Raw genomic sequence first — 24,414 nt, forward strand, 5'->3', positions numbered from 1 at the left:
TTGAGTTTGAGTGGAAGTGACTGGCGAGTTGTGACAGAAAGAAGATTCTTATTCCTACGCGGCAGTATTAGTTCAGACACTTTGCTACGTATCCAGACATGCCTCCTATACTACCTGCTGCTTTAGCTTACCCACACTTCAATTATAGGTCAAGCAAAAGGCATATTTATGGCTTAAAGCAATTTATTGTCTTGCATTCTGTGAAAAAAAATAATTAATGCAAATAATGTAATTATGATTTAAAATAAATAAAATAATATGAAAAATAATTTTTTAACATTAGTATAAATTTAAAAACTCTTATATTTAATTTAAAATTTTTATTTAACTTACATTTAATAATTAACGAAGTAATAAATTATAACTAGTTAGATATAAATTAAATAAAATATTTAAATTGAGTGTAAGAATTTTTAGACTGATAATTAAGTAATAAATTATAACTTGTTAAATGTAAGAATTTTTAAATTAATAAGAAGATCATGTTCATGCATGCATATATATATATATATATATATATATATATATATATATATATATATATATATACTTGAATATATCCTTTCTTGATATAATCTCTAACCAACTTTTTAATTATGGGTTAGTTTTGAACTTATAATTAATTTATTCACTAAATTGTTTTAAATACAGTGAAGATAAAAAGAAAAAAGAGGAGGATATAAACGACATATTCGTATGTCTTTTGTCCTTGGCGATAACTTCTGAGCTAAGCTGAAAGGAGGAGACTCTTGTAAACTTTCAAAGTCAGTCAATGCCTTTGCCTTTGCATTACAAATTCAGATTCACTCTCATTAGCCAATCACACAACACGCACTCTCTCTTTCCTTTCTTTATTCCTTCAGTCTTCTTAACACATTCCTCATTCTCATTCATCCTTTCTTTCTCAATTGCAAACTACAAGCACACTAGTTAGTTAATTGGTGTAGTGTTGAACATAGCAAAAGCAATGGCAAACATTGTTTCCATGCTGGATTGTGTGCCTGTAGGATTCAGATTCCGTCCCACAGATGAAGAGCTTGTAGAGTTTTACCTCAAACACAAGTTGTTGCATGATGATTTCCCTGTCCACATCATTCCTGAGATCGACCTTTGCAAGGTGGAACCTTGGGACGTACCAGGTAATGTACCCTTCATCATCATGCAATAAAAAATTGTAACTTTTCTTGTTCTTGCCTTTGTTTCAATGTTGTTTGATTCTCTTTTTTTTTGTTTCATCAGCAAAATCAGTGATAAAATCCGAAGACCCAGAATGGTTTTTCTTCAGTCCTATTGATTACAAGTATTCAAATAGTAAAAGATTTAACAGGACTACGAAACGTGGCTTTTGGAAATCCACTGGAAAAGACCGTCAGATTAAGACTAGGGGAACCAACAATATCATTGGGTTCAAGAAGACTCTTGTTTTCCATAATGGTCGTGTCCCTGGTGGTGTCAAGTCCAACTGGGTTATTCATGAATATCGTCGTGCTGTTAACTTTCCTGAAAGCCAGGTTTTTTTCTTTTGTTCAAGAAACTTTAACACTAATTGGTAATCATCTTTGGATGTGTTTGGGTAAACAGCTTAATTAAATGTTTATTTAATACGTTCTTATTGAATAAATTTGATCAAGCAGGATGATTTATATCATAAATTTGATCACGGAATTTATTGAGATAAGGTAAAAAGAGCTTATTTTGATCAGATATCAACAAGGTTATTATTGATCAAGTTAAAAATAACTTGAGTCATAAATTATTTCCATGACCATTAGTTCTGCGCCTCCTTCATACTATATTTTTTGTTGCTATAGTATGTAACTTTTCTGGCTTTGATATTATTTCCTTTCCTATTGGATTGAATGTTCTGATGGTAGAACGTTATTGGATCCTTTGGTTGAATCCTTTGTTTTGTTTTGTCCTGTCATACTCTGTTCATGAACCAGTTGTCACAATTTGGCCTTCCTTGATGACAAAGGAGCATCGGGAAAAGTTTATTTGAGCTTATAAAAGTGGTTTAGAATCTTGTGAATTTTTTATTTTAACTTATTTCGATAAAATTTACTAGGAAACTTATCAAAATAAGCTCTTTTTTCTTTTTAGTTTATTCCAATGAGTTCCCGGATAAAGTAAGTTCTCACATAACGAACTTTCATTAAATCAGTATTTAAGTTTTTTACCTGAACGTACTCAATATTCATCATCAGTTTTCGTCATAGACTGTCAATTTCTGCTACATAACTTCTATTGAGAAAATAAATGTTATTTTGCTGCATGCCCATACCACCATGTCATTCTTTTTAAGTTTTTGCTGCGCATACAGCTGTTCAGGAAATAAGGGTCGGGTTGTTTACTGTTGTTTGCTTTTAAAAACTTTTTTTTTTTTTTTTTTTTTCTGATTTCCTGTTATCTGTGAAATTGTTTTGAAATAAATCAAATAAATCTTGATTATCCTCAAAACTTTCCAGAGGACTTTTGTTTTATGTCGCTTGATTAAGAAACCAGAAAAAAATTCTGAAGGGGGAACCAATGCACTGATCTATGATCAAGGAGAGTCCAGTAGACACATGGCCTCTTCTGACCGTGAAAATTGGGCATCAGAAGAAGAATTTTCACCTGTAAGAAGAAGCATCCTTGATAAACACATTTACACTTTTGCTTCTAAAACCTGCTTAGAACTGATACTTGTTTGATATTTGTCTCAGCTAGGTGCTTTCCCTGACATAAATATGGAAAGAATCTTTGATGAAATACATCAGACACCGCTATTCTCCCCCCCAGTACAACTTGATATGCAAACTCCATTTGAAACTACTGAAGAAGAAGATGATTTCTTTAATTCAATTTGGGCTCATGAAAATTTTACAAGTGAAGAAAGCAAGCATGCTTTTGTCACTAGTTCTACCCAGTCAGAGTCATTGAGAAGGGTATTCAATGAAAGCAGTGACACAGATGCTGAAGTTGTTTCTACAATGGTAAAGATATATTGTACAAACTAAAGTCCTAATGATATTGGGAGGGTATCTGCATTTGTTTTTGAACTATTCATTGGTTCCACAGGTTAACACCATGTACACTGTTGATGTTTGTTTTGCCACATTTTTGCATTGTTTAGTGATTTTCTCCTATAGATTCTGAAAAGATACTTGGGTGAAATGTCTGTTCTGGTTTGAGTTGGTTTTGATGTTTTGTTTTGAGGGGAAATGTCTGGTCTTGATGTTTTTCCCGATGTATTTTTGGAGCACTTTAAAATTTGGCTTTTTCCATTTACTTTCTTCTGAAATTATTACAGCACGGCAATATTGTGGATACTTCCGGAGTGTGTAATGAACATCCTAGTTCAAGTGAATACCATGTCTCAAAAATGTTTAAATCAGCACATGGTTCTGTCCACGGTGGCGTGCATCTTCTATCTTCTAACAATGAAGCAAACAAAGGGAAAAAGGACACTGTCATTCGAGATGATTACTGGGCAGCGGAGACATCATCTTGTGACTCGAATGGAAATAAACCTTTAGAGATCAATTGTATTGAAATTTCTAGCTCTCCTTCCACACTAAGAAGATGGAAAACTCCACATCATCCAAGATCGGAGAACTTCATATCAGCAAGAGCTGTTGCAAGAAGATCTCAAACACATCGAAAGGTTTCAAACAAAGCAGTACACCATGTTGAGGTGAGAAAAACCAAACAGCCGAACTAGAAACTGGAGAATCGTGTCTCTGACCAAATAAGCAGACTCTTCATTTGAAGCCAATTTCATTTTAACATACTAGTCATAACAACATGTTCCATGTGATTTGTTTTGCAGGATCTGAAGGAATTGACTGTTGTGGAATCAGGAAAAGATCTGAACAATGCTCAAAATTCAAATTCGAAAGAGAATTTTCAAACTAAAAGGCATCAATCCTCTTATGTCAATAAAAAAGGTTCTTTCATCTTCTTGGAGACACCTTCATCATGCCAAAGCCTAGTACCACGCTCGGTATATCTTGTCAATGTAGTTATAGGGATTGTGTTGCTAATAGTGATTAGTTTGGATGTATTATCATGTTAGAGGTACTGGTAGTGTGTACGAAGGGCTGGTGAGTGTACCATGGTTCCTTCTCGCGAGGTGCTGGAATTTCATCATTATAAGATATGTAATGTGTATGGTTCACATGAAGTTTTCATTGATGCAAGCTTACTGCATCTTTCTTATCATAATGAAATATCTATGGTTACTACTTGTAGCTTTTTCCATTGTCATTAATTTTGCATTGCAATCTTGATACCTGTATAATCAAACTATGGAGTGAACGCCTAAATTGTTTGTATAAAGATTAATATGTGTCAATGTATTAATCCTTGGATTTTTTTATCACCGAACTAGTCACTCAAGGATATCTAAAAGTTACCAATCTTGTCCTTTTACGTCTCATTTTAATTCCCCGTAAGGATAGATGTGGTGACATTTTTAATCATTAAGGGATTAATCTGGAAACATTGCAATATTTGGAAGACCACTTCAGGGGTTTACTCCTTAAATCTTTGATAATGTGAACCTTAAGTCTTAAACAAATATATCTCGTTATGGGAATTTTGCTGAATTTTAGTGAGATGAGCTTTCATATTTGTAGCTAAACTAGTTGGTATTGTAGACTGTAGAGTCATACAGACAACATATCTGAATAAGCCTACGCTGTTTGATGCTGTTCAAAATATGCTTGTATGTGTCAGGTCAGTTGTTCAATATGTAGTCAGCATCAGGAACTCATTTTCTTTTTCAATGAAGATCTGTAACTAAATTATAACAAAAATGATTGAAAATGAACATTAGCTGGAGTTCTAGATAAAGATACTCTTTTGTCCGCTAAAAATATTTTTGTTCAATGTCTGAATCCGCCTAATTGAAAAATATCATTCAGTAGAACCTAACCTAACCAAAATCATTTATTTAATGAGCATTTTTATGATACAGAAGTCTGATATATTCAATAAAACAAGCTGAAGTAGGCTACACACAAGTTGCAACAGTAGAAGAATGCCTGGCCAAGTGTGAAAGGCTTCAATTTCTTACGTAGGAACAACTACCAGAGGCTTTTCTAAGTGTCTTGTATTACACAGCTACACTGGTCTGAAGGAAAAATTATATTAGCTGATAATTCAAGTAATAAAAGAATTTAATTTAACCATAGAGTCGTAACAATAAATTTAAACTAAACAAAAAGCATTTAGATTGCAATTCTTGAATTAATGACTACGGAAAAAGCTACCACTTCCTGTATTAACTATTTCGTTATGATAAGAAAGATGGAGCAAGTTGCATCATTCTAAGACAGTGAACTTTGCTTTATGTATCTCATCATGATGAAATTCTTAAAAACAAAGACCCAGAAGCAGCTCTTCTCAGGTGAAGTGAAACCTTCTAACCCCACTTCTCTTTTCCTTACAAGAACATAGCTTCCAATATATAAGCTTCTCATATACTGATTATAGAAAGGGAAACAGTGAGAATTGGTAGAATATTGCAGAGACTGAAGAGGAGTGTGAGGAGGAAGCTTTCAGTTTTAAGTTGAAAAATAAAGTTATCTTCATAGTGTAAATCAACAAAGGATTATGGTGAGAAAACTGGTTTGATCTTAATCATGCTCAGTTAAACATAGTTTTCTGCGGCAAGGATGTTTATGCTGTATCAAAGATGCATTTTAAAAACCCATTAAAGCACGATTTTTTAAGGATCCCATTTGTATTTTGTATATGTTCCCAACTTTGACCAAATTTTCTGTGACCAATATTAATGAGTCTTGGCCAATTTTTCAGTTATGAGGAGACATTTTATGGAGATATGAGTTGTAACAAGAAATGCTTAATCATAATATAAAATTCTAAATATTCGTGTGAATATTTCCTTTTATCATGTGACTTCAATAGGCCATGCATACACGCACATTTTATCTTCTTTGAGATGAAGGAGAAAGAAAGGAAATCCACTTACATAGACTTGAAAACCCAACCCTGCTCCATTTCACCAGCTAAAAGGTAAAGGAAATCAAGATAGGAAGCAATATGACATAACTCTTTAAACATTAGTCACATAGTCATTGCCTCTATTTTCATTTTTATTTTTTCAGTCTTTTTGGTTCGCTCTTGCAACACAGGAATTAGGCATAACCTTACACTACCAGTCAAGTTGTATCTTTGCTGAATCTTGAACCTTTAGTAATATAGTATTTGCTTATCCTTTGACATAATGAGATTCTATCTTTTAGAAGACATTAAATGGTGGGGAGCATAACAAACTACCATTAAGAAAAAGCACCTTAAGGACAGATCGATTGAATGACTGGAGATTGTGGGGACCAACAGAGAAAATTGACTCAAAAGATTAGATTTTTTGTTGTAAGGAAATGGAATGGACAATGAGTTGTGTGCAGAGCAAGTCTTTGTGTGTCATAAATTCATGCTAACATGGGTAAGTCTACACTCATAGATCCCTCAAATGATAATTTTTTTTTTTTCTCTTAAAGATTCTTTATTTTTTAAATAATGAAGAGGTTTAATGTGACAGTTTTTTATCGTTAACATTGCTTTTATTTTGTCAGTTACAAAGTTTGGTTCTTGCCTCATTCCAACATTATAGTACAGACCAATGGTGTGGAAAGCAAAAGCGCGTAGATCTCAGTAATCTCTTCGATGAATAGTTGTGTATATTTACTTTTATTTATGAAAATAAAAATATGAACTATTTTCTTTAATTAAATAATCCTTCATTTCTCTTAATTTTAAGCGTAAAACTTCAAATTAATCCTTGAAAAAAAAGAGACACTTTAATATTTCAATCATTTTCCCTCCATTCATAGCTCGTAATTAGTTCATAAAAAGTAAATATTGTGCTAACTTAATCCTTAATAAAGCTATTCACAACCTAAATTGGTCTCGAAAATGTTAATTCAAACAATACAAGGATTAGTTAAAAAAACTAGATGTTTTTTTTAAGTTCAAAGTATTGATTATGTTTTTCGATTTTCAAAAGCTAATTTGTGAATTGTGTTGAAATGCATTAAAAATTATAGGAAGAGGTTTCTTTATTATGTTTTTTAACAAATTAAAATTCAATTTTATTTTCTTAGGACACTGAACAGCATGTACCTTTTTTTTTCGTTAAGTTTTCTATTTACTTTCTTATTTTCCCAAGCCAAGGAGAACATAAAAGCCATTTACGCGGATTCTAAGGCCTTGCACCCATTTCCACGTCCTTAAAAATAAAAGTGGGAAAGAATGATTGAGTCTATTGCCATAAATATTTATTCACCTGCTGAATTCATCTAACTTCCTTGAAAAGAAGCTCAAATTTTATAAGAGTAATTCTAAATCATTATATCATTTATTTCTATATTTTTCTTAATTATTAAATAAAGAAAGTATTTAATATATTTTATATTTTTAAAATAATAAATACATAAATTTTATAATTTGATACTCATTTTATAAAATAATAAAAATATTATGATGATAAATAAGAAGATACAGCAAAAATCACTTTATAATCATTTATTTATCTATTGACTATAAAGTTGAATAGAATGAAATATTTTTCTAGATCATTCAGATGGTAGTAGTGGGGAGCATAACAAACCCCCAAAAGATAGCAAAAGAAGCATAGAAATTGGCTAAACAAGATTCTGCTTTCTGTCGATTGAAAGAGCAAGGAATTGAAATTGGTGGGCCAAAAAAGAAACTTGGGGATCAAGAACGAAACAGTAAGACACGAATCAAAGTACGATAGGGTGTGTAAAATTGATTTTAATAAAAACTATTTTGAAATTTTGAACGTAATTAAGATGAGTGATTAATTTAATTTTAATCATAAATTTATGTTAAAATATTTTTTTTTATTAAAATGTACTCCTTTTCTTATATATTTGTTAGTCCTTTTCTTAATCCTTATAAATAAACTTTAAAAACTAATCAATTTGAAATAAAAGAAGAATGAAAATAAATTTTTTAATTACAAAACGAATAGATTTTATTTACAATAAAGTTAGCCATGTTAATTTTTTTATTTATTAGATTGATTTAAAAAGTAATAATTGTTGAGCTCCATTAATAGAAACTCGTAACAAATTACAAGAAAAAGCTCTTATATTTTCATTAATTAAAAATATTAATAAGATAATCTACACTACTAGAATTAATTGATTGGAGTTGTTTCAGCTTAATTTATAATTTTAAATTTAAATTACAATAAACATAATTATGTTAAATAATTAAAAGAAAGACTTTATTTTCCATATTGATCTACCCAAGTTAAATATTAGTTCAATAAAAAGTACATATAATATAAAATATTTAGTGATTGCAATGAGGTCATTAGTCTTGGTGATAGAGACTCGTAACGGCTTATATACCTAAAGAATGATAAAATATATGTGAAATAAACTTTTGTCCACATCATAGAAAGTGAACCATGCAAGGGTTGTGTGAGGAACAAGAAGATTCTTTTTCTTACGCGGTATTAGTACGGACACTTCACTACGTATATCCAAACAATGCCTAAAAGCATCCCACTTCATATATTATATTAATATATTAGTTTCCTATATATTATTATATTAGTTTTAAGAAAAGAAAAATAGAAAAGGAAAAACAATTCATACACTACAAGACAGTTTCCTATGTTTTTGTTTTTGTTTTTGCTTTTGTATTTTCCAACGATAACTTGTGAGCTAAGTTGATCAACTTCAAAGTCAGCCAATAAATACCTTTGCACTACAAAGGGAGATTCAAGAGCCAATCCACAACACAAACACACACTCCCTTCTTTCACTGTCCCTAGTTGATTGTGTTGATCAAAACAAAAGCAATGGAGAACACAGTTCCCACGCTGGAAAACGTGCCTATAGGATTCAGATTTCGTCCAAAAGATGAAGAGCTAGTGGACCATTACCTCAGACACAAGTTGTTGGACGATGAAATCTGTGTGAACATCATCCCTGAGATTGACCTTTGCAAGGTGGATCCTTGGGAAGTGCCAGGTAATGTACCCTATAAAAATTTGGCCTTTCTGTGGTTTTTACCAATGTTTCAATGTTTTTTTATTCGTTTCAAATTGTGATATCAGCAAAATCAAGCATAAAATCCGAAGACCCAGAATGGTTTTTCTTCAGTCCTGTTGATTACAAGTATTCAAATAGTAAAAGGGTTAACAGGACAACAAAGGGTGGGTTTTGGAAATCCACTGGAAATGAACGCTACATCAAGGAAAAAGGAACCAACAATGTCATTGGGACCAAGAAGACTCTTGTTTTCTATGAAGGCCGCGTTTCTCATAGTGTCAAGTCTAACTGGGTTATCCATGAATATCATCATGCTGTTACCTTTCTTGAAAGCCAGGTTTGTTTCTTTGGTTCAATAAATGTTAAGTTTAACTCTTTTTGGACTTTGGAAATCATCCTTGTAATGATATTTTTTTGTCAGTTGAATGGTTAAAGCATGGATTTTTCAGGCTTTGATATTATTTCTATGTGACTGGTTGTTCTGACATTAGAAGGCTATTGGATCCTTGTTTGAATCCCATGTTTGTATTTTGCTTCGTACTTTATTCATGACCAAAATTCTCAGCTTGATTTGTTTGGTGATGAAATTTACCATCGGTCTTCAAGGAAAACTGTCAATTTCTAATATTTAACTTTTTTTGAGATGACATTTTCTTTGAACTGAACTTATGGTTTTGCTTCATGCCCGTACCAAGCCATTCTTTTTTTCAGTTATTTCTGTGAATAGAACTGTTCAGGAAACAAGTTTCTGATTTGAAGCATTAGCCTTATTTATATTATAAAAATTGTATCAAATAAATGATTATTATTATTCAAATTTTGCAGAGGACTTTCGTTTTATGTCGCTTGATGAAGAAAGATGGCAAAAAAGATGAAAAGGGAACTGATGCATGGATCTGTGATGAAGCTGATCCTAGTAGAAACATGGCTTCCAACTACGAAAATCAAGTAACATCTGAAGGAGTTGCAGATGTAAGCAGAAGCATCCTTGCCGGACATGTTTGCATTTCTGTCGTGTGAAACATGCTGAGAACTTATCTTTGTTTCAGGTAGGAAGTACTTTGCCAGAAATGAGCATGGATACAATCTTTCCGGCGATGCAACAAGCAGAGAAATATTTCCCTCAAGAGCAACTTTCTCCGATTGCAATTGAGCAGAAAGCATCTTTCACAAACTCCCCATTTCACTACAATGCCTATTTTGAAAATGAAAACATTATTATACAAACTCCATTTGAAACTATTGAAGAGGAAAATGATTTCATTAGTTCTAGGTTAGTTGATGATGTTTTTGTTATCAACAAAGAAGATAAAGAATATGTTTTTGTCAACAGTTCTACACAATCAAAGTCATTGAAAAGAGTACACTGTAAAAGCAGTGAAGTGATACAGATGCTGAAGTAGTCGCTGCTGTGGTAAGATAAATTGTCTAAAGTCCAAATGATATTGTAATATATCTGTTTTTTCCTCAACAACTCGTAAATTCTATATGTTAAAACGTACCCAGATGAAATGTCTTGTTAGATTTGGTTTTGATATTTTGTCATGAGTCATGATTCATTCATCATTCATGGAACATTACTAAGACTTCAGTGAATTCATCATCTCCTTGCCAACATACACCCTAATACTTCAAAAGTACTCTTTTCTTGGGTTTGTGAATTTTTTTTTTCTATTTTGAGCACTTCAAGAATTGACTTCATCTATTTAATTTCTTCTGAAATCATTACAGCATGGCAATATTGGCGATACTTCAACAATATGTGATGAATGCCCTAACTCAGGTGAATATCATCCATCAAAAATGTTAAAATCATCACATGGCGCGGTCGATGATGGTGTATATCTTCTATCTTCTAACCATAAAGCAAATAACAAGCAAGAGGAGAGTATTATTCAAGATGATTTTTGGGGAGTGGAGACATCCTCTTGCGACTCAACCACAGATAAACTTTGGGAGATCAATTATATTGAAATTTCTAGTTCTCCTTCCACTATAAGGAACTGGAAAAATTAGTCTCATCCAAAAGCAGACAACGCATGTGACAAAAGACTGCTGCAAGAAGATCTCAGACAGAGGAAGGTTTCAAGCAATGCAGTATCCCATCTTGAGGTGAGAAAATCAAGCAGCTGCACTTGAAAAATGGAGAAGCCTGCTTGACCAAGTAGGTAGATGCTTCATTTTTAGGATGTGTAAGGAGAGTAAATAATCAATTACTCCATTAGTTATTTGGACTAGTTAGTTAGAAGAGATTAGTTATATATAAGAGAAATCAGATTGGAGGAGAACATTTTGTGAATTTGATAGATTGTGTAAGTGAAGGGAGAAATCTTTGTGAAGTTCTGTTTCTGTTCTTCAATCCTATTATGTCAATAGAAATGGTTCTTTCATCTAGATTGACATGCCTTCCTCAAGCAAAATCCTATTGCTACACTCGTATATCTTGTCAATGTAGTCATAGGGATTTTGGGATTTTGTTGTTCATAGTCATTAGTTTGGAAGTGTTGTCATGTTAGAAGTGCAGTTTGGACAGATGATGGGCTGGTGAGGGGTGCTGTGATTCATTTTCTTGTAGTGCTGCTATTAGTTAAGCTTTGTTTTAGGAATTCATCATTATAAGATAGTTAATGTGTATATTCATATGGAGTCAGCACTGATGTAAGCTTATTGCATCTTTCTTATCATAATGAAATATATATATATGTTAACCGTTTGTAATTGGAACTTTCTCATAGTCTTTCTATTAGCGTTGTGATATCATGTATGATTAAAATATGGAGCAAATCCCTAGCTTGATTCTCCAAAGATTAGCATGTTATCGCATTAATCCTTCAAAAACTATTATCACCATATTAGCTCATTCAAGATACTAAATTAGTAACCAAATTTGTCTTTTTGTATCACTACTTGAGTTCATGAGAACAAAAGTTGTACCATTTTGAACTTAACAAAATTGATTAAAAATGAAAATTAGTTGGACAGCCGGTAAGATACTTTTGTCCAATAAAATATGCATGGCCAATTTCTGAGTGTTCCTAAATAAAAAATATCATTTAGTTGAAACTAAGCAAAATCATTATTCAAAAGGACATAGGAAAATGTACGGGAATTCAACTATTCAAGCCATCCAAAGCTTCTTTTATTCATATAATGAGCATATTTTTGGACACTTTGCAAGAACAGAGAAGTGCGCTAATTGAGGTATAGACTACAGAAAATTTTCAATTTTAGGATAAGTTTGATATAGGTGTAAAAAAAGTGATCATTTTTAACTTTCATTTATAGTTCTATACGTAACACCTTAAATTTAATTTTAATTTAATAAAAATTTCACAAATTTAAATAATCAATTTTCATAAAATACTTCAAAATAAGGGAATGGTTACAAATTAATATCAAATTACTGCTACAAGACTAGTTTAGTTACAACAAATTTTAAAATAAAAATTAAGTCTTATATCAGTCCATCCATCCTTTCACTGAGTTTGGTGTTGATTGTTTTGATTACCTGAAAAATGAATGTAAGGGTGAATACTCTACACTACCCAAAACACATAATCAACATAGAGTTTCACATTCAGAACCTTCTCAATACATTTAACAAACACAATCACAGGTAGCAATTCACATCCATAAGTACAAAACACAAATTCATGCATACGCATATCAGCCACTCACTATAGTATTGTGATCACAGATTTACACCATGAATGGTCGCTGGTTACCCCTGCCTCACGGATACCATGTGAGCAGTTACTGGTTGCTCAGCAAATATAGTAGTCAAAGGTCTAGTCAGGAAGAGAGTGTGTGGCCCGTGGTGCACCCGTTCCGCAGTCAATGTCACCACCATTCTCTCTTTCCCAAAGTATTTCTACCGTCCATATCCCCAGTGTATCGCTGAACCATTCATAGCACATTACAACAGCGCTAATACGCCCAATCGCATATATTCCATTCACGCATGCAGTAATCATGCTTACACACGGCACACAGCCCACATTCCATTTCACAGCACACGACACATAGCCTACAATTATTGTTTATATTACACGACCCTTGGACCCACATTTTCACAATATTCATTCAAATACACGGCACAAGTGTCCATATTCATTCACAACACTCGGCATACATGCCCTCATTCTATCACACAACATTTACATACAATCCATCAATTTGGGGTCAACACACATAATGTTCACACATCACGGCACTTGATCCACATTACATTTCTTAGCAATTTTCTACCCACTAACTCAGTCACAACACAATATTCAGCAAAACAACAACAATTCATGCACAAAAGAGTAGGATAGAGTCTCTCCTTATCTTGGATTGAAGATCCACACGCTAAATCCACCAAGAGGTGCTTCCCCTCACGGATTTCGTCCTAAACACATGAAGAAACTCCATGAAAACCCAAAGAAACCATGAAAACAGAGAAAAGGGGATGAGAAACGGAACCCTAACCATTAAAACTTACCTCCAAGCTTTTCTCACACGGATTCAACCTTCAATCAAGCTCCCGAACGGCTTTGGAGGCAATTAATCGGTAGAATAGGGCTTTGGGAACAAGAGGATCAAAAGAATTTCAAAGGAAGAGGGAGAAATAACTCTTTACGAACCTTAACCCCTTTAAATCCTTTTCTGGTCGCAACACTCTCGCTACAGCGAGATATTCTCGCTGCAGCGACATGCCCTCTCGCTACAACGAAAAAATTAGAGAAAACTGCACTCTAGTTTCTGCAGAATCTCGCTACAGCGAGACTGCACCCAGAAATGCACCCCAAACTGTCGCTCTCTCGCTATAGACGTCTCTCGTACAACAAAAAAGTGACAGTTTCAGTCTTTTTTCCCAAGGCCTTCTCGCTATAGCGAGAATCCTTTCGCTGCAGCGAGAACAACCAAGTATCTCGTCCTGTACTTAGGCACTCAGCTCATTTCAATTTAACCAGTCATGCACACACACACACACACACATATATATATATATATATATATATATATATATATATATACATATTCACAACATATATATAAAAATACACACATGAATATACATTTAGATTTATATAATTATCAATAATTAATATTACAAAATTTGGAGCGTTACACATGCCAAACGAGTTATGCCATTAATCTGCTTGTATATGCACTGTGTGGAATCAAAAGTAGTGTATGGTATACTCAGTTTTGGTAAGCCCTGGCCATGTATTTTTTGGTGATGGGATAACAGTTAGAGATATTTTTGCAATGTAAGAAATGGATGTATATATTATCTCCTTCACTCATTGTTTGGATCTAGAGATTTGGAAGGGGGGGGGGGGGAAAGGTCTATGACCCACATAGTTCATTCAACTCAGCATCTTATTCACAGTTAGCCCGTACCTAATCCAACTACCAACGTGTATTGTTAACCATTATATGGAAGAGTAATTTTATGTCTTATAATATTTTAAGTATCTATGTATAAAATTATAAGAATTCGTTTGGTTTGCAGAGTTCTCTAAATATTGTGGTCTTATATTAATAAACATTTTTAATTTTTTCTTAAACATACATAATAATAGAGAAGGGAAGATAGGTATATTAAGTGGTAAAAAAAAATGCTAGACTTTATTTTATATTTAGAGTAGATTATTTAAACTTCCACTCTATCATGCATTTGTTATATAAAATTCATTTTATTTATAAAGGTTTGACGTGTCTATTGTAACTCTTTTTTAAAATAAAATATTTTGTATTGGTTAATTAAATTAATATTATTATTTAAATTAAAAATTAAATAAGGAGCGATAATAAACATTTGAGAGTGACAATAAATATTTTCATTTGATGATTTACGTATGAGAAAATTGTATGTGTACAAATTTTGAATATATAATAAAGGAAAATATAAAGATAAAAGAGAGAAATATAACAAGAGATGATTGATCTGATAAAAAAAGTAAACATAAATTTTTTTATAAACAATATATGAATAATATAAATCTTCGCAAGTTTATAAATTAGTGATCAACCATTACTTATTTCTTTTTAAGAGCTAACAAAAAATACTCTTATCATTACATGTTTTGAATCGTGCATTTTTTTTACTAAACTTTACATAAACCTGCTCGTATTGGACATTTGTTTTTGGTCAACCACTCATACCGGATAATGGAAAGCCATTTATAAGAACTTTAAGACCTTTCCCCCATTCTCTAGGCCCAGAAAGTGTAAATACAGAAAGAGTGAGAGTCCATGGCATTAATTTTTGAACGAAATTTGGGTGATAATTTTGAAGTGCTGATAACATTCTTTTTTTAATTAAATTAGAGGTTTATCTTAATGATTACATTAATTTTTTAATTTAACATAAAAGTCCTAAGATACTATACTAACAGTTACTATCTATAATTGTTAAGTTCATGAATGCCATCATCACTTGGAAGTTAGCATGCTCAAAAATCTTGAAAAGAAGCTCCCTTTATGATCATCATATTTTATCTATTGACTATAAGTCAAACATTAGTTCATCTTTAGATCATAATGGGGAGCATAACAAACCAACAAAAGATGCTAAAAGGGCAAAGAATTGAAATGGTGGGCCAAGGAACAATCTTGGGAATCACAGCTAAAATAATAATAAGCCATAAATCAAATTATTGGCTCTCTGTATTTCATCTACAATCAAATTAACCACATATTACCTGTTTAGCTATTTTATCCCCTTAGTTTGATTTGAAATTTATTAACAATTCTGCATCATGGGAAAATAACAGTGTACCAGAGGATGTTATTAATAGAGTAACCACTGATTGAAATATTAAATAGTTAGATTTTAATCATTACATAATAATTTATTGCATACACATTTATTCAATATAATCTTAATTATTTTTTTAATCAATAATTACAACTCTTTATTTTATTCTCGAAAGTTAGTCCTTTGTTCAAAGGATTTTGTTTTTTGTCAACTTAGTTCAAAGAAGGTAAATACATGAAATATCCAGATCAAATGCTCTACAGATCAAGTATTTCAAGCATATCCCATAATTAATTAATATATAGTCATTAATCTTCAATGATATTGACTCATAACGTTTATAACCTTATTCGATGAGAAAATAGGGTCTTGCCCACCAATATTTTGAAAGTAATAATTAAAGAATTTATAAATAAAAATGTTTCATTAAAAAATATGTTAAAAATTATTAACATAAATATAGTATTACTCTATTAAATTTTTTAACCATTATCTTAAAGATAATTGTTAGTATTTTGTAAAAACAAAAAGTTAAATAACCTTAAATCCATTTGAGTTTGAGTGAAAGTGACTGGTGAGTTGTGGCAGAAAGAAGATTCTTATTCCTACGCGGTAGTATTAGTTCAGACACTTAGCTACGTATCCAAACATGCCTCCTACTACTGCTTTAGCTTACCCACACTTCAATTATAGGTCAAGCAAAAGGCATCTTTATGGCTTAGAAGCAATTTATTGTCTTGCATTCTGTCAAAAAAATTAATGCAAGTAATGTAATTCTGATATATGAATAAAATTAAAATAGAGTGAAAAGTGATTACATAGTTTGGTGCATACAAAACGAAATCTGAAATGAAAATCTTTAATGAGAGAAAGTTAAAATATTTAACTTTTCTTATATATATATATATATATATATATATATATATATATATATATATATATATCACTTGCTTTAACATGGCATTCCTTAATGTTGTAATAACTTTTTAGATTGATAAAATAAATTAATTAAAACATAAAAAGAATTATTATTGTATGTATATATTTTCTTAATGTATTTAAATAATTAACTATATTATTTTATTTTATACTTATAATTATTCAAAAATAAATTGTATCAAATCCTTTAATTTTAATTTATTAACTTTTTTAACTTTCAATCTCTAATCAACCTTTTAATTTTTAGTTAGTTTTCAACTTTTAATTATTTATTAACTGGTTTTAAATACAGTGAGATAAAAAGGAAAAAAAGAAACATATAAAACGACATATTCGTGTGTCTTTGTCCTTGTCGATAACATATGAGCTAAGTGGAAAGGTGGCTCTCAAACTTTCTCAGTCAGTCAATGCCTTTGCCTTTGCCTTTGCCTTTGCATTACAAATTGATATTCACTCTCATTAGCCAATCATACAACACGAACTCTCTCTTTCCTTTCTTTATTCCTTCACTCTTCTTAACTCATTCCTCATTCTCATTCATCATTTCTTTCTCAATTTCAAACTACAAGCACACTAGTTAGTTAATTGGTTAAGTGTTGAACATAGCAAAAGCAATGGAAAACATTGTTTCCATGCTGGATTGTGTGCCTGTAGGATTCCGATTCCGTCCCACAGATGAAGAGCTTGTGGAGTTTTACCTCAAACATAAGTTGTTGCATGATGATTTCCCTGTTCAGATCATTCCTGAGATTGACCTGTGCAAGGTGGAACCTTGGGACATACCAGGTAATGTACCCTTCATCATTATGCAATAAAAAAATGTACTTTTTCTTTTTCTTTTTCTTCCCTATATTTCAAAGTTGTTTGATTCTTTTTTTGTTTCATCAGCAAAATCAGTGATAAAATCCGAAGACCCAGAATGGTTTTTCTTCAGTCCTATTGATTACAAGTATTCAAATAGTAAAAGGTTTAACAGGACTACCAAACGTGGCTTTTGGAAATCCACTGGAAAAGACCGTCAGATTAAGACTAGTGGAACCAACAATATCATTGGGAGAAAGAAGACTCTTGTTTTCCATAGTGGTCGTGTCCCTACTGGTGTCAACACCAACTGGGTTATTCATGAATATCATCATGCTGTTAACTATCCTGAAAACCAGGTTTATTTCTTTTGCTCAAGAAACTTTAACACTAATTGGTAATCATCTTTGGATGTGTTTGGGTAAGCAGCTTAATTAAATGTTTATTTAATACGTTCTTATTGAATAAATTTGATCAAGCAGGATGATTTGTATCATAAATTTGGTCACGGAAATTATTGAGATAAGGTAAAAAGAGCTTATTTTGATCAGATATCAACAAGATTATTATTGATCAAGTTAAAAATAACTTGAGTCATACATTATTTCTATAATCATTTCCATGACCATAAGTTCTGCGCCTCCTTCGTTCTAGATTTTTTGTTGCTATAGTATGTAAATTTTCTGGGTTTGATATTATTTCCCTTCCTATTGGATTGAATGTTCTGATGGTAGAACGTTATTGGATCCTTTGGTTGAATCCTTTGTTTTGTTTTGTCCTGTCATACTCTGTTCATGAACCAGTCGTCACAATTTGGCCTTCCTTGATGACAAAGGAGCATCGGGAAAAGTTTATTTGAGCTTATAAAAGTGGTTTAGAATCTTGTGAATTTTTTATTTTAACTTATTTCGATAAAACTTGCTAGGAAACTTATCAAAATAAGCTCTTTTTCCTTTTTAGTTTATTCCAATGAGTTCCCGGATAAAGTAAGTTCTCACATAACGAACTTTCATTAAATCAGTATTTAAGTTTTTTACCTGAACGTACTCAATATTCATCATCAGTTTTCGTCATAGACTGTCAATTGCTGCTACATAACTTCTATTGAGAAAATAAATGTTATTTTGCTGCATGCCCATACCACCATGTCATTCTTTTTAAGTTTTTGCTGCGCATACAGCTGTTCAGGAAATAAGGGTCTGGTTGTTTACTGTTGTTTGCTTTTAAAAACCTTTTTCTGTTTTTTTTTTTTCTGATTTCCTGTTATCTGGGAAATTGTTTTGAAATAAATCAAATAAATCTTGATTATCCTCAAAACTTTCCAGAGGACTTTTGTTTTATGTCGCTTGATTAAGAAACCAGAAAAAAAATCTGAAGGGGGAACCAATGCACTGATCTATGATCAAGGAGAGTCCAGTAGACACATGGCCTCTTCTGACCGTGAAAATTGGGCATCAGAAGTAGAATTTTCACCTGTAAGAAGAAGCATCCTTTATGAACACATTTACACTTTTCCAAGTGAAACATGCTTAGAACTGATACTAGTTTTATATTTGTCTCAGCTAGGTGCTTTTCCTGACATAAATATGGAAAGAATCTTTGATGAAATACATCAGACACAGCTATTCTCCCCCCCAGTACAACAGTCTCCAATTGGTATTGATATGCAAACTTCATTTGAAACTACCGAAGAAGAAGATGATTTCTTTAATTCAATTTGGGCTCAAGAAAATATTACAAGTGAAGAAAGAAAGCATGCTTTTGTCACTAGTTCTATCCAGTCAGAGTCATTGAGAAGGGTATTCAATGAAAGCAGTGACACAGATGCTGAAGTTGTTTCTACAATGGTAAAGATATATTGTACAAACGAAAGTCCTAATGATATTGGGAGGGTATCTTCATTTCTTTTTGAACTATTCATTGGTTCCACAGGTTAACACCATGTACACTGGTGATGTTTGTTTTGCCACATTTTTGCATTGTTTAGTGATTTTCTCCTATAGATTCTGAAAAGATACTTGGGTAAAATGTCTGTTCTGTTTTGAGTTGGTTTTGATGTTTTCTTGTGAGGGGAAATGTCTGGTTTTGATGTTTTTCCAGATTTATTTTTGGAGCACTTTAAAAATTGATTTTTTCCATTATTTTCTTCTGAAATTATTACAGCATGGCGATATTGTGGATACGTGCGGAGTGTGTAATGAACATCCTAGTTCAAGTGAATACCATGTGTCAAAAATGTTTAAATCATCACATGGTTCTGCCCATGGTGGCGTGCATCTTCTATCTTCTGAAGCAAACAAAGAGAAAAAGGACAGGGTCATTCGAGATGATTACTGGGCAGCAGAGACATCATCTTGTGACTCGAATGGAAATAAACCTTTAGAGATCAATTGTATCGAAATTTCTAGCTCTCCTTCTACTCTAAGAAGATGGAAAACTCAACATCATCCAAGATCGGAGAACTTCATATCACAAAGAGCTGTTGCAAGAAGATCTCAAACACATCGGAAGGTTTCAAACAAAGCAGTATCCCATGTTGAGGTGAGAAAAACCAAAACTGGAGAACCGTGTCTCTGACCAAATAAGCAGACTCTTCATTTGAAGCCAATTTCATTTTAACATACTAGTCATAACAACATGTTCCATGTGATTTGTTTTGCAGGATTTGAAATTGACTGTTGAGGAATCAGGAAAAGACCTGAAAAATGCTCAAAATTCTAGTTCAAAAGAGAATTTTCAAACCAAAAGCCATCAATCCTCTTATGTCAATAAAAAAGGTTCTTTCATCTTCTTGGAGACACCTTCATCATGCCAAAGCCTAGTTCCACGCTCGGTATATCTTGTCAATGTAGTTATAGGGATTGTGTTGCTAATAGTGATTAGTTTGGATGTATTATCATGTTAGAAGTACTGGTAGTGTGTACGAAGGGCTGGTGAGTGTATCATGGTTCCTTCTCACGTGGTGCTGGAATTTCATCATTATAAGATATGTAATGTGTATGATTCACATGAAGTTTTCACTGATGCAAGCTTACTGCATCTTTCTTATCATAATGAAATACTTGTAGCTTTTTCCATTGTCATTAATTTTGCATTGCAATCTTGATACCTGTATAATCAAACCATGGAGTGAACGCCTAAATTGTTTGTATAAAGATTAATATGTGTCAATGTATTAATCGTTGGATTCTTTTATCACCAAACTAGTCACTCAAGGATATCTGAAAGTTACCAATCTTGTCCTTTTACGTCTCATTTTAATTCCCCGTAAGGATAAATGTGGTGACATTTTTAATCTTCGATGGATTAATCTGGAAACATTGCAATATTTGGAAGACCACTTCAGTGGTTTACTCCTTAAATCTTTGATAATGTGAACCTTAAGGCTAAACAAATTTATCTCGTTACGGGAACTTTGCTGAATTTTAGTGAGTTGAGCTTTCATATTTGTAGCTAAACTAATTGGTATTGTAGACTGTAGAGTCATACAGACAACATATCTGAATAAGCCTACGCTGGTTGATGCTGTTCAGAATATGCTTGTGTCAGGTCAGTTGTTCAATATGTAGTCAGCATCAGGAACTCATTTTCTTTTTCAATGAAGATCTGTAACTAAATTATAACAAAAATGATTGAAAATGAACATTAGCTGGAGTTCTAGATAAAGATACTCTTTTGTCCGCTAAAAATATTTTTGGTCAATGTCTGAATCCGCCTAATTGAAAAATATCATTCAGTAGAACCTAACCAAAATCATTTATTTAATGAGCATTTTTATGATACGGAAGTCTGATACATTCAATCAAACAAGCTGAAGTAGGCTATACACAAGTTGCAACAGTAGAACAATGCCTGGCCAAGTGTGAAAGTCTTCAATTTCTTACGTAGGAACAACTACCAAAGGCTTTTCTTAGTGTCTTTTATTACACTTGACACTGGTCTGAAGCAAAAATTATATTAGCTAATAATTCAAGTAATAAAAGAATTTAATTTAACCATACAGTCGTAACAATAAATTTAAACTAAACACAGGGCATTGAGATTGCAATTATTGAATTAATGACTATGGAAAAGTCTACCACTTCCTATATTAACTATTTCGTTATGATAAGAAAGATGCAGCTAGTTGCATCATTCTAAGACAGTGAACTTTGTTTTGTGTATCTCATCATGATGAAATTCTTATAAACATAGCCCCAGAGGCAGCTCTTCTCAGGTGAAGTGAAACCTTCTAACCCCACTTTCCTTTTCCTTACAAGAACATAGCTTTCAATATATAAGCTTCCCATGTACTGATTATAGAAAGGGAAACCGTGAGAATTGGTAGAATATTGCAGAGACTGAACAGGAGGGTAAGGAGGAAGCTTTCAGTTTTAAGTTGAAGAATAAAGTTATATTCATAGTGTAAATCAACAAAGGATTACGGGGAGAAAATTGGTTTGATCTTAATCATGCTCTATGAAACATTGTTTTCTGCGGCAAGGATGTTTATGCTGTATCAAAGATGCATTTTAAAAAGTAAAAACCCATTAAAGCATGAGTTTTTAAGGATCCCATTTGTATTTTGTATATGTTCCCAACTTTGACCAAATTTTCTGTGATCAATATTAATGGGTCTTGGCCAATTTTTCAGTTATGAGGAGACATTTTATGGAGATATGAGTTGTAACAAGAAATGCTTAATCATAATATAGAAATCTAAATATTCATGTCAATATTTCCTTTTATCAAGTGACTTTACGCCATGCATACACACACATCTTATCTTCTTTGAGATGACGGAGAAAGAAAGGAAATATACTTACATAGACTTGAAAACCCAACCCTGCTCCATTTCCACCAGCTAAAAGGTAAAGGAAATCAAGATAGGAAGCAATATGACATAAATCTTCAAACATTAGTCACATAGTCATTGCCTCTATTTTCATTTTTATTTTTCAGTCTTTTTGGTTGATTGGTTTTCTCTTGCAACATAGGAATTAGGCATAACCTTACACTACCAGTCAAGTTGCATCTTAGCTGAATCTTGAACCTTTAGTAATATAGTGTTTGCTTATCCTTTGACATAATGAGATTCTATCTCTTAGAAAGCATTAAATGGTGGGGGGCATAACAAACTACCATTAAGAAAAAGCACCTTAAGGACAGATCCATTGAATGACTTGAGATTGTGGGGACCAACAGAGAAAATTGACACAAAAGATTAGATTTTTTGTTGCAAGGAAATGGAAGGGACAATGAGTTGAGTGGAGAGCAAGTCTTAGTGTGTCATAAATTCATGCTACCGTGGGTAAGTCTACACACACTCATAGATCCCTCAAAATTAACTGGATTTGCAAATATAACAAGTGAAGTGACAAATTATAATATATTTTTTTTATTTTCTCTTAAAAGATTCTTCATTTTATTAAAATAATGAAGAGGTTTGAATGTGACAATTTTTTGTCGTTAACATTGCTTTTATTTGGTCAGTTACAAAGTTTGGTTCTTACCTCATTCCACGTTATAGTATAGACCAATGGTGTGTAAAGCAAAAGCGCGTAGATCTCAGTTATCTCTTGAATAGTTGTATATATTTACTTTATTTATGAAGATAAAAATAAAAACTATTTTCATTAATTAAATAATAGAGAGACACACTTTAATCTTTCAATAATTTTTCCTCCATTTATAGCTCGTAATTAGTTCATAAAAAATAAATATTGTGCTAACTTAATCCTTAATAAAGCTATTCACAACCTAAATTGGTCTCGAAAATGTTAATTCAAACAAATACAAGGATTAGTTAAAGAACAATGTTTTTTTTTAAGTTAATTCAAACATTTACGTGGATTCTAAGGCCTTGCACCCATTTCCACGTCCTAAAAAATAAAAGTGGGAAAGAATGATCGAGTCAATTGCCATAAATATTTATTCACCTGCTGAATTCATGTAACTTCCTTGAAAAGATGCTCAAACTTTATAAGAGTAATTCTAAATCATTATATCATTTATTTCTATAATTTTTCTTAACTATTAAATAAAGAAAGCATTTAATATATTTTATATTTTTAAAATAATAAATATATAGATTTTATAATTTGATACTTATTTTATAAAATAAGATAAAAATATTATGATGATAAATAAGAAGATACAGCGAAACTCACTTTATAATCATTTATTTATCTATTGACTATAAAGTTGAATAGAATGAAGCATTTTTCAGATCATTCAGATGGTAGTAGTGGGGAGCATAACAAACCACCAAAAGATAGCAAAAGAAGCATAGAAATTGGCTAAAGAAGATTCTGCTTTCTGTCGATTGAAAGAGCAAGGAATTGAAATTGGTGGGCCAAACAAGAAACTTGGGGATCAAGAACAAAACAGTAAGACACGAACCAAAGTACGATAGGGTGTGTAAAATTGATTTTAATAAAAACAATTCTGAAATTTTGAACGTAATTAAGATGAGTGATTAATTTAATTTTAATCATAAATTTATGTTAAAATATGTTCTTTTTTAATTAAAATGTACTCCTTTTCTTATATATTTGTTAGTCCTTTTCTTAATCCTTATAAATAAACTTTAAAGACTAATCAATTTGAAATAAAAGAAGTATGAAAAATAAATTTTTTTAATTACAAAACGAATAGATTTTATTTACAATAAAGTTAGCCATGTTAATTTTTTTTATTTATTAGATTGATTTAAAAAGTAATAATTGTTGAGCTCCATTAATAGAAACTCGTAACAAATTACAAGAAAAAGCTCTTATATTTTCATTAATTAAAAATATTAATAAGATAATCTACACTACTAGAATTAATTGATTGGAGTTGTTTCAACTTAATTTATAATTTTAAATTTAAATTACAATAAACGTAATTATGTTAAATAATTAAAAGAAA

The 24,414-nt window shown here is 31.9% G+C and overlaps 3 protein-coding genes across 4 annotated transcripts; all 3 read left to right on the forward strand.

The window, feature by feature from the left end:
* The first annotated feature begins 827 nt into the window (after positions 1-827).
* Positions 828-5,892, forward strand: LOC113849170 (NAC domain-containing protein 89-like). The gene is made up of 6 exons (XM_027478868.1): positions 828-1,139; positions 1,240-1,511; positions 2,466-2,615; positions 2,703-2,972; positions 3,290-3,673; positions 3,809-5,892. The coding sequence occupies exons 1-6, from the start codon at positions 968-970 to the stop codon at positions 4,052-4,054; spliced, it is 1,494 nt and encodes a 497-aa protein (XP_027334669.1). The 5' UTR covers positions 828-967; the 3' UTR covers positions 4,055-5,892.
* Positions 5,893-8,632: 2,740 nt separating this feature from the next.
* Positions 8,633-11,750, forward strand: LOC113849172 (NAC domain-containing protein 62-like). 2 transcript variants are annotated; one of them, XM_027478871.1, is made up of 5 exons: positions 8,633-9,014; positions 9,101-9,372; positions 9,861-10,007; positions 10,085-10,449; positions 10,767-11,750. In XM_027478871.1, the coding sequence occupies exons 1-4, from the start codon at positions 8,843-8,845 to the stop codon at positions 10,436-10,438; spliced, it is 945 nt and encodes a 314-aa protein (XP_027334672.1). In that variant the 5' UTR covers positions 8,633-8,842; the 3' UTR covers positions 10,439-10,449; positions 10,767-11,750. The 2 variants fall into 2 exon arrangements, with proteins under 2 accessions (XP_027334672.1, XP_027334671.1); XM_027478870.1 differs by having other exon boundaries at positions 8,828-9,014; positions 10,085-11,749.
* Positions 11,751-17,191: 5,441 nt separating this feature from the next.
* Positions 17,192-20,604, forward strand: LOC113849169 (NAC domain-containing protein 105-like). The gene is made up of 6 exons (XM_027478867.1): positions 17,192-17,508; positions 17,611-17,882; positions 18,849-18,998; positions 19,086-19,370; positions 19,687-20,064; positions 20,186-20,604. Exons 1-6 carry the CDS (start codon positions 17,337-17,339, stop codon positions 20,426-20,428), a joined length of 1,500 nt encoding a protein of 499 aa, XP_027334668.1. The 5' UTR covers positions 17,192-17,336; the 3' UTR covers positions 20,429-20,604.
* The last annotated feature ends 3,810 nt before the right edge of the window (positions 20,605-24,414 follow it).

The sequence above is a fragment of the Abrus precatorius genome, unplaced genomic scaffold (assembly GCF_003935025.1).
Source record: "Abrus precatorius isolate BTA unplaced genomic scaffold, Abrus_2018 Scaffold9, whole genome shotgun sequence".
Taxonomy (NCBI): Eukaryota; Viridiplantae; Streptophyta; class Magnoliopsida; order Fabales; family Fabaceae; genus Abrus; species Abrus precatorius.